The sequence below is a fragment of the Mus pahari genome, chromosome 21, assembly GCF_900095145.1.
Source record: "Mus pahari chromosome 21, PAHARI_EIJ_v1.1, whole genome shotgun sequence".
Lineage (NCBI taxonomy): Eukaryota > Metazoa > Chordata > Mammalia > Rodentia > Muridae > Mus > Mus pahari.
The window spans coordinates 47,082,456-47,096,362 of record NC_034610.1 but is presented as its reverse complement, the minus strand read 5'-3'; the positions used below and the strand labels follow the sequence as shown (position 1 = coordinate 47,096,362).

General features: G+C 39.7%; 1 protein-coding gene across 1 annotated transcript in view; it reads right to left on the bottom strand.

Moving 5' to 3' along the window:
• Moxd1 (monooxygenase DBH like 1) overlaps window positions 1-13,907 on the bottom strand; it is a 78,662-nt gene that overhangs the window by 38,014 nt on the left and 26,741 nt on the right. The window contains exon 4 of the mRNA XM_021221532.2: window positions 13,622-13,705. Coding sequence (XP_021077191.1) covers window positions 13,622-13,705 — 84 coding nt within the window. The remainder of the gene's footprint in view (window positions 1-13,621; window positions 13,706-13,907) is intronic.

Below are 13,907 nucleotides of genomic sequence, written 5' to 3'. Positions count from 1 at the left end.
GGTATTAAGGCTCCAACGGCCACCCTATGTCACCTCCAGCTCTGTGGCTTTGAAGAAGATGTCTATCCTTTCTGAGCCTTGGTTTGCTCTTCTGGGAAATGGCATGACTGTTAGGTGAAGCAATGTCTGGCATACTTTAAGCAATCTGTAAGCGCGTGTTGTCCAAAACGTGACACTTACAAAGCATTTGCACTTACATGTGGATATACAGGCTGATACCAAGATCATGGCAGTTAAAGGACAAAGCTAAAATGCATCTTTGCTCGTGGCTGTCATAGCCACAGTTGTGATGAGGAACTTGTACTGAGCTTCCCTCCAAAGGGATGAATTTTACCTTGAAGGCATGAAGTCAAAGGTCAACTATTATGGATAGAATAACTGGTTTCATAGTAGAAATGATTATAGAAAAAAAATGACAGAACAGACTGGGGATATGGCTCAGTGGTTAAGATCCTCAATGTGAAAGCAAGATGACTCAAATTCAGACCCCCAGGATCCAGGTAAATGCAGGGCATGCAATGGAGCCTCGTTCTAAATTCCAGTCCAGGGAGGCCAGGGCTTCCCTGAGGTCAACCAGCTAGGTTTGCATATTGCCGCAATTCGGGTCCCTATTGCTGTGAGAAACACTAGGACCAAAAAGTTGGGAAGGAAAGGGTTTATTTAGCATACACTTCCACATCATAGTCCATCGCCGAAGGAAGCCAGGACAGGAACTTAAATTGGACCGGAACCTGAGGCAGGAGCTGATGCTGAGGCCATGGAGGGATGCTACTTATTGGCTTGCTTCTCATGGCTTGTTCAGCTTGCTTTCTTATAGAACCCAGGACCACCACCCCAGGGATGGCACCACTGACCATTGCCTGGGCCCTCCCTAACTGATCGCTACTTGAGAAAATGCCCTACAATTATGTCTCATGGAGGTATCTCCTCAACTGAAGCATCCTCTCTGATGCCTGTAGCTTGTGTCAAATGAACACACAAAACCAGCTAGTACCTATGTCATCAAATGGAAAGCTAACTCATATATACATCTCTAAAGAAGCCCATGTGTATCACGTACATTTAAACTATTAGGAAAGGTTGAACAAGCCGGGCGTGGTGGCACACGCCTTTAGTTCCAGCACTCGGGAGGCAGAGGCAGGCGGATTTCTGAGTTTGAGGCCAGCCTGGTCTACAGAGTGAGTTCCAGGACAGTCAGGGCTATACAGAGAAACCCTGTTTCGAAAAAACCAAAAAAAAAAATCAAGACATACAGAGAAACCCTGTCTCAAAAAAAAAAAAAAAAAAAAAAAAAAAGGAAAGGTTGAACAACCTTGACATGGGAACAGACATTATTTGAATATTCCAATAAACTCAAGTTATAGTCTCTAAAGAAGATTCCTTTATCTCCACAAGAACTGAAGGGCCGCCAGCAGAATTGTAGGAACGGACACAGCGTCCCTTACGACACTCAGGTGCATATGCACATAATCAAGAGGCAGCCTTGATTTCTCTTTTGGAAAGTGTGATGCAATCTGCCAAAGTTTTAAGACTCAAGGATGCTGTTAAACTCACACAGCACTATCATTTAAGACAAAACTGTAATCCCATGTAGGTATAAGAGGCTACAGTTCCCTTTCAATATCTCACAATAGGAATCTTGCTATGATTGAGGCAGTCAGTGATTTTAAGGAAAATGGTTTCCATTACTAGAAGTCAGTGAGCATTCAGATTTTGACATACATGCATTACTTCACGTGATGGAAAGGCCCGACAGCACTGAATACTGTCTCATGCAGACACTCTCTGTCCTTTGCATTCAGAGGTGTGGATGAAAGGCTGGTGCTAGGCAGTTAGACACACAGTGGGCAGGCGAGCACACACCTTGACTCTGGCACTGTCAGCCAGCGCTGCTGTGTTTTCGCGATTCTTCAGGCTGAGAAGCAATAGATATCTAGCGCATGCTAAAAGCCATCTCCATGGTCTTGCTTTTACTCAACATTTAAAATATCGGTACAGTGAGATTCAGTGAGAAATTTGGTTTCAATGAGGAAATGATTTCCTTACGATTTGGCAACAAAATGACCTAAAGACATTCTTTTAAAACCCAGCTAGCTAGCCTTCAGCATTGTTTCTAAGCTGCCCTTATCTTGTAAACATTAATGTACAGATATAACTTTGGTGTACCAGTTTCACTAGAAAATAAATTTTTCCCTACATGAAGGAAGCATCCTCTAGCTCCTAAGTTGTTCTGATTTTATAATGGAGGCAGCTGTAGCTCCAGGAAGAAGCTGGGTTTTCGGTGTCTCTATTTCCACAAATAAATATGCAATGCATCAAGGAATAAATGATATCAATACCATAATTGTTGAACTATAAAGATTTGTTCTTAATAACGCTATGTGCATGGCCGTGTCTGCCTAAGTTCAGATGTACTGTATCCCATGTTGCATCATCCCACAGAGGCCTAGAGCTGCGGTTGCGTGGCAAAGTAAGCTACCATGCAGATTCTGGACATCAATCCTGGGTCCTTACTAAAAGTAGTAGGTACACTTAATCACTAAGCCATTTCTCTCGTGACCTGGGTTCTTCTTCACGGGCACAATACCGCATTCTGATAGTAGATTCTCGGTGTTTGTTCAACCTTCAATATGTGTTGAGACATATTATAAAAGAGAGGATTAATTCTACTATGAAAAGCATTGTACTGTGTTCTATAAAAATACCAATATATAGCACAAGCCTGAAACTAAAGGGTTCTTTTGGAAAGTTAACTAGATGCTGTTTTGCTGGGGCAAACACATGAAGGAACATTTCGTTAAAGTGGACACAGGTGGTAAAGGCTAAGGCCGACTCGTGAAGGACCATTTTGCTGAAGCAGACACAGTCGAGAGGAAGTTCTGCTAAAGCAACCACAGGAAAGGACACATGAGGAAGGATTCTTTGCTAACAACATGCATGTATTGGTCTGCCTTACATTGTATAGTTGAGATGCATTTGTTGGGATTCCATAGAGAGAAATGCGCCAAAAAACCTCTGGTGGTGTACTGCAGTTTCTTGCCACTTTGGCAGAGTCAAGCTGACTGGATGCACTCGCTGAGGAGAGGCAGGTGGAAGGCGTGATGGTTGGAGGGTGTAAGTAGGACTCCAGGGAGCAACAGAGACAGAGCTTGGCTTGCCGATAGAGCTAACTGTGCAACGCTTGTGGGTCTCCTGTCTTCACTAATCTTTGCTTCCCTTCGTGAAGCACAGCCAAGAACTTCTCCTGGTGTTCCTCCCTGGTCCCTCCTGCTGTCTCAAGCTGAGGCCGAGGCCTGGCTGCCTCTGCCTGGTAGTGTCACCTCTGTTTCTAACCTGCCCCTACCGAACTGGTCTGCTGGTGTATCTATCCGTGAACTATTTGCAAGTGGATCAAGCTGCCGCTGACTGCTAATCTGTGAACTGAACGGCTAATTTCCAGATCACACAGATGGGAGTTGCTCCATAGAACCTTTCTAAACAAGACCATCCTTGTCCCCCCCACCCCCAGCCCCACCCCTAGTATCCTTTCTTCTCCACTACCTCTGGTGGGTGGTGAGCTACAAGGGAGGTTAAAGCATTTAAGAACCATCATTAAAAATAAGGTTTGAAAAAAAAATAGATAAAGCTGTAAGAGCCATCTGGGAATTTTAAATAAGTATAAAGCAGTGGTTCTCGAACAATAGGTTGGCATCAGGATTAATTGTAGAGCTTTCCCAAAGAATATCAACAACCAGCCCTTCGCACAGGGGTTGGCACCTTATTAAAAAGATTTAACATAGATAATTTTTCAGCTGTACCCTAAGGATATGAACCAAGCAGAACAATAGTGACTCACCAGGGCAAGACAAATCCATCATGCTTTTAAATTTGGTGCAATTCTCCCTTTCTAACATAGCTGTACTGTTAGGCTTTTCTTCTGAAATTTTGATAATAGCTTAATAAAGTGTAAATTCAGCGTTGAGAATGTCAAGTAGAAAGCTGTGAAATACATTCAACTCGTGAGTTATACAAACTTAAATTGCAAATATCTCTTTTATTATAAGTCAGTTCTCATTTCAACCGTGACAAAAGTCCCATTCATAAAAACTATAATAATTTTTGTTGTTACCTCAATTGTGTCAATTCTATGGTTACATATTAATATGATTTTTAAACAGAAAATTGTAATATAATCCTCTTTAGGAACCCACAAAGCTATCTGCATTATTTTTGTAATTATAATTTTGCATTATAACTTAATTTACCAATAAATGCAAAGAAGTACTTATAAATTTATGAGTTTATAAATCCTCAGCTCTCTGAATTCCAAAATTTCATGAATGAAGAAACAACATTCTTAAGGATTGTTAATCACACAAACCACCTCTCAGTTTCTCAGATTTCCAGTTTTCCAGTGGTTTGGGTAATGTGAATTTAATCCCCTGGAGGAATCATGGGATGAATTTTCAGGCTGCCAGAGGTTGGCGTAGGACTGAAATCTGTGCTCCTAGTGGTTCCTAGGCAGCCAGTTTCTCTAGCTTTCTTCCCAACGTGTCTTTTCTTGTTTTATGGCACTACAGGCATTTTGCCACAAACTTAAGACCAAATGAAAACATTAATGTTTCATCTCACGGGTCCCTTTATATAGACCATTGTTGGAACAGGGATGAAATGACCCATTAATGGTGTTTTCATTTCCAAGGAAGATTTTTTTAAAAAAAAAAACTCCACCATAAAGCTGCTGGCCTATTTCCCAGGATCCTTTATGCTATGGCCCATGCTCAGTGAGTTAGGGCCCATGCCTTATGCTATAGCACATGCGCAGTGAGTTAGAGCCCAGGCTTTATGCTATGGCACATGCTCAGTGAGTTAGAGCCCATGGCCTCCTTCTCGTTGAATTCTTTTCCTTGCACCATCATCTCAGGCTCAGCACTGTGCCCCTTTCTAGAAACATATGCATGATCTTTAGCCTGAACGTCTGAACTCTAACCTTAAGTCATTTCCTAAATCACTCATGAGGCTGTATATGTATCATGATTGATAAGTATGTCTATTTTTAGCAAAGCGGTAAAACTCTGGACTTCTGCGTATTCAGATGTCACCTAACGTCTGTCAGCTCCTAGGATTTTAAACCCGAAACCTCTGAAGGTGCTCGTGCAGTCGCCTTATGTGGCCCATGAAATATGATAATGGGACTCAAAAGCAACCTTGCCCAAAATGGTTCTGTACACTCCAAAGTCTGTTAAAGTGGAACAACCCAGGTTGAGTGTTCTTACTAAAACAGAGAGAGAGAGTATTAACAAACTTTGGGAGGTGGTGCAAATGTCCTTTCCCTCGGCTTTGGGAACAAGGTCAGGGGTGTGTACATGTGTTCAAACTCACCAAACCCTACACATTAAACACACGCAGTTCTTTATATGCCACAAGTCCCAGTAAAGCTGTCAAAACAAAACCCCAAAGTCCCTTGTGCCCTCAGAAGTCTACTGAAAAGGCTCAAGGCTGAATCTGTGCTATCTGACATTTTCCATGGGGAATCTTTTTTTTTTTTTTCTCATTTTACCACAAACATCTTTGGAGGTGGGGGAGGCAGAAGGCCTGAGTTAGTGAGACTATACAGACCACAGTCTGTTAGTTTCCCCAGAGGATCTATGCTCAAATCTTGGTCCTGTTTCCGATGCATTGTATGGGGTTGAATAAGTTACTTTGACCTTGCCTGACTCCAGAAAGTTCTAGAAAATTAGTTTTATCTTGAGAAAGTGTGAAATCCAGATGAGATGATATATCTAAGTAGCAAAAATTAAACAGAAGTTTTACCTAAATACTTCCCTGTGTCACAAACTAAAGTCACTCATACCTCAGCGTCACCATTTCTACTAATCTGACGGTACCACCCACACCTAGAATTTAATAAAAACATTTTTGTACTCTGTCAATAGAAGTGATGATTAAGTCACCTGACAATTTTACAGCCATTAACTCCCGTCATCTGTGCTAACGCTTTAGTGTGTTCTCATCTGACCTTCTGCACATTTGAAAATGATACACTAGGTGGGGGGCAGAAGCGTTGGGTGGTAGAAGAAAAGCTAAGGAAAATAAATATCCAGTGTCTGCTGAAAAAAAATGTCCTTATTTAAAGTCACCAAAATGCAAGACTAATGGTAGCTCTAAGAATGTCCAAGAATGTCCCAGGGGAGAGTCCCCAGCTGGTCTTTGTCCTTACTTAGACAAGAGCGGGGGGGGGGGGGAGAAGTTTACATTTCATTTGGTTTAGAGCAATGGAAGCAAGCAATGAAATCTAACTCCTAAGGAATCTTTCTTTCAGAATAATATAGTGACTTACTGCCTGCCATGGCCTCCGTGAAGTCTTTAAGAAAATCCTATATGGCAAGCCTGCATGAGAAAATACTAGAACTTTTAGTCATCCGTCTCTATAATCCCCTTCAAGGGAAGAAAACAAGCAATTATGAGCCTGTTATGCAACAGGTGTCCCTGCTTGTCTTCACTTAATCTTCCCTGAGAATTACTTTTCCTACTTTTCGACTGAAGAGGCAAGCTCTGAGAGTTTTCTTTGCCCAAGGGTTCTTAGCTAATGAAAAGCAGAGTCAGGATATTCCACTGTGCTCTGTTCTAGCCTACTTCAGGAAAGCCTTGCCTCTGTCTTATCCCAAGATTTAAGAGGTTTGAGCACCATGGTAAATTGGTAACATGGCTTAGTCCTTATGAAGCCAATACAAGCTAAACACGTAAACACTCATTTCGTAATGACAGCTAACAATTGGAACAAGTACTTTTATTAGCCCTGTTTACAAATGGTAGCCTAAGACTTAATTAAGTGAGGAACTCTCTTGGAATCAACATTTATTGGCTAAGAAGCCAAGATTTGAATCATGACATCATACATCATAGACTGTGCTTGAGCCACTACACAGTAAAGAAAGTGAACATGTGTGATTTTATTGTTTAGCTTAATGTAAATTCTCTATACATTCCCAAATTTTATAGAAATGTAATAGTCATTGAATAATAATAATAGCAACAGCTCAGTCAATTGTGGGTGTAAGGATTAAACTGAACACTTTATAGCTCAGGCAGAATAAAGTCTCCTAATCTCTCTTTTAAAACTTGAGTCTGTTAAAATACTGAGCTATTATGATTGTGTAAAGTCTTCCCAGGTTCTCTTGGTGGCATGCCCTAGAGAGGATGGAGATGCATCCAAATCTACGCTCATGGAGCCCCTGTGAAGGCCTTTTAACCCCTTGGGGAAAGGGGCACATTTCACTCTGAACCTCTTATAGACCTGTAAGGTATCAGAGTATGGGAAACTCAGACCATAGGACATTTGATCTCCAACACAGACTTCAGTCGTAGTTTTCAACAAGTCACAGATACTTAGAGGCAGAAAGAACCCACTGAAATCATGCGGTGAAATCTCTTTATCTGACTGGGCCGGATTTTGAGGAGCAGGCAAGGTTAAGTGCTTTCTCTAGGGTCAGCAAGCTAATTATCAGGGCAATAAATCACGGTCATGAATAGACATGCATTCAGACTGAACTCAATCCCTTGTGGTTTGTGTGACTATAAAGAACACCCAGGTAGATAGACAAACCCCTGATATATTTGACATAGATGTAGCCCAGGAGGTTACAGAGCAAAGTCTTCGACACAGAGCACCCTGCCTGTATCAGCAATCTTTAAAATATGCTTCTCTGAGTCACATCATTACCCGTAAGGCTGATGTTCCTACTAATATCTCTCCATCCAAAATTTTAGGTTTAGCCACTGCAAACACCCTAGTCTTTTCATCTTTTCATTAATATGTGTGTGTGTGTGTGTGTGTAATATGTGTGTGTGTGTGTGTGTATAAAATCAGATTCTTTATAATTATATTCCTTTATAAAATATAAGGAATATAATTATTTGTCACTGGTTCTCTATGTAGCACAAATTACTAAAATATGGATTGTTGAAACTTTTCTATTTACAGCATGAACTTTTAGTGGAATCATGAGTGTTGCAAAGTTTTTAGAAGAAGTGGAACATGGCTTAATGTGAGGCTTATTGTGAAAATGCATTTGTCTCAACTTGTCAAACAGATCCACCTACAGATCCAAAGATCTGCCTCCAGGGAGTATGGTAAGAGAGGCAGGGATGAAAGCTAGACTGCGGTGAGGGAAAGCCATTCCCCGTGGTCAGAGCAGATCTGGGAAAAGCACACCCCACCACTGAGTCAGTCAGTCAACAGCAAACATCTTGTTCCCACATGGTAACGTGAAGCAGAAGGCGAGCACGTGGCAAAGACGGATGACAGTGTGGGCACACGCCCCGACGACAAGACCAAAAAACTTTGCCATGGGGAAGGAAGGCAACAGTGAAGACCCCACTTCAGAAGGAAGACAGGAGTGAGATACACTGAGAGAGAGAAGCTAATTCTCATCCTCAGAGGATGGAGTGGTTTTGCACCAGTCAGGCTCAAATTCCCATGGTTACGAAAACCGACTCCAACAGTTTACTCTCTTAAAATAGTAACCTATTAGCATATTTGATGTTTTGTGACATGCTTTAATGAGGAAGTTCTCCACTCAACAATGTCTTTTCATTCTAAGAAATGAATGAACACAGCCAAATCTATTTAATCTACGATACAATGACAGAAACATTTACTCTATGCCTACAACAAGGAATCAACTTTCCATTAACTATTTTATGGTCATATAGTATTCAGGTTTCCAGGACCCTTCATGCCTATTTCAGAGCAGTTATGTGTGGGTCTCCCTAGGAAGCATCCTCTACAATCCATCATTGAGATTTAGCAGCAATAAAGTCTGATCTCATGGAAATAAATACATATATTCAGGGACACATATAAAGCATAGCGTATCTCTTCCAGTGTGTATTAAAGATGACACTGTCTTGTTTTACTTCGATGTTTCTTTTGTGCATTCACTAAAGCATTTATTTTTCAAGGTGATCTTCCCCAGGTGATGTGACTGATAATGTAGATGTCTCTGTTGTGTGGTATATGTGTTCACATAGAGGTCACATGGAGGTCACCGTTAGCAGGCTTTCTCAGTGGCTCTCGACTTTATTGGTCTTTTAGACAAGATCTAACACTGAACCTGAAGTTCAGCTAGACCGTCTAGTCAACAAGACTGGTTCTTCCTGTCTCAGTCTCCCCAGAAATGGAGCTGCAGGCATTTTACACAGATGCTGGAGAGCAAACTCATTTACTCATGTCTACTTAGCAAGTGCGTTACTGAGGGAACTCTCTCCTCAACCTCACAATGTAGCTCTTATTTAAATCTATGAACATCTAGAAAGGCTGATGGGAAACCCTTCAGTATCCCAGATACTGAACAAGATGAACAATATATAAATTTGCAGCCATATGTTGCAAATAATCTTTCAGCTTATTAAATGTGTCAGTTTGGGCATGGTACTAAATATTAACCCCTTTTGATTCACTCATAAGTCATAGTAACACCTATGTTCAAAGTTACTTAAGTAAGTCAAGTAAGATCTACTTCTCCGATTTTTAGGAGGGGAAGTTAGCTTGTGAAGGCAGTTTATAACTAGTCAACGCAACCCTAAATGAGACTCAGATCTGACTGAGCTTTTAGCACAGTAGTCTGTTCTTTCCCAGGCTTGTGGAAAATGTAGTTTTCAGAGGAAAGTCATTCTATGAGAATCAATGAAACTAAACTGTCCAACAGCAGCTGTGACATTGTCAAAGAGTTTCTGAGTCTGAGTCTGCTGTATTGAGAAAAACAAAAGTCAACAACAAACAAACAAAAAACCCAAACCGTTCAAACTCTCATTTAGCCCTTAGTCTAAAAACCTCCTGAGGAAGGTATTATTTCCACTTAATAAAGAGGACTAAGGAATGGCTCACAGCTCGCCCTTAAAGGTGACAAGCAAATCATGGTAAGAGTTCAAATTCAGAGATGCGTTCTGCTCCCGATAGTCAGCCAGGAAACTAGTGCTCCAAGAAGATGCAGGGATCATGATTATGCTGGGTTACATGGTGAGTATTTTCTTCTCTAAAATATCCAGCTATCAACGAATAATTGTTAGGCCAAAGATACATCTTGTTTGAACAGATAAACTCATGGTATGGGTTTTCTGTGAAGAGAATTCTCTGGTGATTAAAAAACAAAAACAAACAAAAAACGACCAAAAGAAAAAAAGAAAAGAAAATCCTTAAAAGAAACTGTATTAAACCAAGTAATAACTCCAATTTCGAAGGCAGCATGTTTAAGTATTATTAGTCCTAACAATTCCATCACGGTTGAGTGCACCAACTGAAGGAATCATCTATTGAAACAAATTCCAAGCTGAAGGTAAAGACACAGCATGAGAAAGCTAGATAAAGAAAAGCCATGTTGGCCTGAGGTAATGTGACATGAGATCATGTGGGCTGAGTGTGGGCTGCCAGTGGACCGAGCAGGTGATCCAAATAGATGATCCAAGATGAGGAGAGTGGGTGTAATAGAAACTACCATGAGCTGTCTACAATTTACACATCCATCTGTAAGAATGAAATGCTAACATCTAACACATACATTTTCAAACTCACAATCTTTTCTTTTGAGACCGTGTCTCGCAAGTAGCCCAGGCTGCCCTTGAAGAGACACTCCTCCAGCCTTAGCTTCCTGAGGACTTGGAATACAGGGATACCACTATACCCGCCTCCCACTTACAACTCAGCCAATTGTTTCAACAACCAAATAGAACTCAATATATTAGAATCACCAGAGAATTTGAACAACTAATAATTTTTATTATAATCCTATCTTCCTCCAGATAAATGATTTATTTTGTGATTTTTAATAATTCAATATTTACCTCATTGCTGTGTAACTCTTACTTTGAATCATGTTTACATGAGTAAAATTAAAATTTAAGACTTAATGATTATCATTAGCTTTAAGTATTCTAATTAAATAAAGTCATGATTGGATGACTGATATGTTTTATCTGTTTAGTTTTGTTATTGTTTACAGCCATAAAATAGATAGCATTAACATTTATGCCACAAATAGGAACTCTCTTTGAATTACAGTAAAATTTAAATCTTACAAAAATTAATCTATAATTAACATTTTTGAAGCTCACTGAAAATCAGATACTTGATAACTCAAAAGCAAGCTTCTTCCTTAAAAGTACTTTGTATCAGAGAAGGAAGGACTGAGGCCTACTTTAAATTTTTTTTGTTGTTGTTGTTTATTTATGGCATGTCTGTTAGGAGGTATACTGCAGAAGTATGCAGAAGTATGAGGTACTGAACCTCATGTATAGAAGGGGAAGGACAACTTGTGGGAGCTGGCTATCTCTTTTCACCCTGTGTTTCAGGTTGTAAGGCTTCCCAGCCATTGCTGAAAAGTCCATGTCAGTGTCCTGAAAGGACATCTCCCCAGCCTGGTGGAGCCCTTTCCACACAGTGTTAGCGCATTGGTGGGCAAGCACCTGGGGGGAAATGACAAACATCTGACCCATAGCTTTCCAAACCATGAGTCTTTTTGTATGGGAAGATCACATATTGTCCATAAAGTAGTAGAGACCATCTCATCTAGGACAAGGAGACTGGAAACAAGATATCTCCATGACAGCTCTAGATCTAAAAATTCTACTTCATAAACTTACTAGAATTTTACTGTATCATTTATCAAAAAGTAAGCCATCTTTTGAAAGATGGACTTTAACAACTTGTACAACACTGATACTTTCTTTGATCCTGCTCCTGGTAGGGTTTGATTCTTTGTATGCTGGTTTACTTGGAGGATTGTCTTTCATAGTATTAAGTGAACTTTACTTTGGAGACTGAGAGATGAGAGCAGAAATCTATCCTGTGAGAGATATTTTTATCTAAATAATTCAATTTGAAAGTGTTAGTCACCAAAACTCTCCTCACTCACAAAATAGGACAGGAACCGCCTTCAGCTTGGTGACCCTCCTTCAGATCCTGTCTTCCTCAACGTAAAGATCTCTTGGGTTTTGGTAGAACTGCAAATACTGCAAAAGTCTTTCATGCCACTAATTCTTCTTGCTACAAACATGTAGTAAAGACATAAACCGATTACAAAGTACCTATCCAAGGACTCCTTGTCTGTGTGTTGTAGTATGCTTGTGACAAAAAAGCTAGCTAAAAATTCTTGATGACGTTTCAGGCAAAGGAAATCCCTACTGACATCTCACAGATGACACAATTATCTTTATTTCATTCAACTCCATCTTTTGCATTAGTACTTATAATAATAAAGCATGTGGGTGGAAGCAATTATGAATTTTACCACCTATCAAAGTTTAAAATGAATAAAGGGCCTATTTTGTGAAATGCGTGTTTTCATTTTGGATCCTGGTTTTATACCTGTTTCTTAAGCTAGAAGCTTGTAAAATTACTGTAAATGGCATATAATATTTATGAATATTCTATTTTCCGGGAAGGAATTTACTGACATAACTGAAGAACTTTGACCCTGCATTAAGTACATAGATTTGCATTCACTTCCCATTTACATGAAGAAAAAAATAACTTTTTGTAGAGGCAAGCAGTGCATTCACAGTTAAATGGTTACTAAGACATCTGTTGGCAAAATATATGCTGTAAAAGTTTGGGACCATCTAGTAACTCATACATGCTCTGTATCCTACAAAGCTGTGGAGCATCCCAAAACAAAAGCAGATCTGGGCACCTGGATGAATACATTTGAAATCAACATGTTTCAGTCACTCTGAGATATGAGTGTTTCTACCTCAGGTTACATGCTGTGAGCTTGGTAGAGTGAATGTTATGACTGAGATGTTTACTGCAGAGAGAACTGTAGCTACGACTGTATTCAGAGTCCTTCACCTGGGAGATCAATGCTAATGAATGGAAGAACCACTGATTCAGATGCAGGAGCCATCTAGATGCCAGAGTCTAACCATTTGCTCATCTCTTACATCCACACTGTTTCATTACTCACTCTGGGTGCCAAGACAAATGTAGCAACATCAGGCTTCCTAAGGGTTCGCATTATTCAGCTGGCAATATTTAACTGTTTTATTCTACAATACCCAGTGAGGTTTTGGAGAGCATAGGGCATAATGTTCAATTTCTTTGGTACTGCCAATAACAACCAGGGTCAGCAGAGAGTTCCCTTATCAATTAGATGCAAGAGTCTGGGGAGATCTAGTCCCAGGGAACAGGAAAAGAGAGCTGCCTGTCAGGGACAATTTGAGCTCATTCATTTTGAACTTGTATAATTTTTCATTTTCACAATTTGATAGAAATTTCCTATCTTCAAGAAAACGCAGCAGTATTTTTTTTTAAATGGACAAGATCTAGTATTTTCAATGAATCAGATATTCTCAAACAATGTGAGAAGTGTCACTCTCCTGCATAAGATTTATTAATATGTAATATACTACTTAAAATAACAATTCCTATTACAGAAATAGTGCCTACTTACCTTAGATGTATAAAGTTAGAAGATAAAAGGAATACTATTAAGCTTTCAGTCTCTAAAGACTGTTTCTTCTCTATCAAATACTTTCATATACTCAGAAATCATTTCTGTATATTTACTATTTTCATTTTTTTTAAAAAAAGATTTTTTTTCTCCATACATATCATTGAATTTTGACCCACATGACAGCCACATACCTTTATCACATGATGCTTTTCTTGGAATGTAGGGATCTTAAACATTTGGCACCAGTATGTTGTGCCTTTGTTTGGAATGGGAACCTGTCTTAAGAAAAAGGGGAAGAAAATAAAAAGTCACATTTGGTTGAGATGACAATAAATTCAATAACATAAGCAAGTAGTCTTATACACTTTTGGTTAACCCATCTTTTTGTTTAAAAACAGAAAAGGAAAAGAAAAAGAAAAAAGAAAGAAAGAGAGAGAAAGAAAGAGAAAGAGAGAGAGAGAGAGAGAGAGAGAGAGA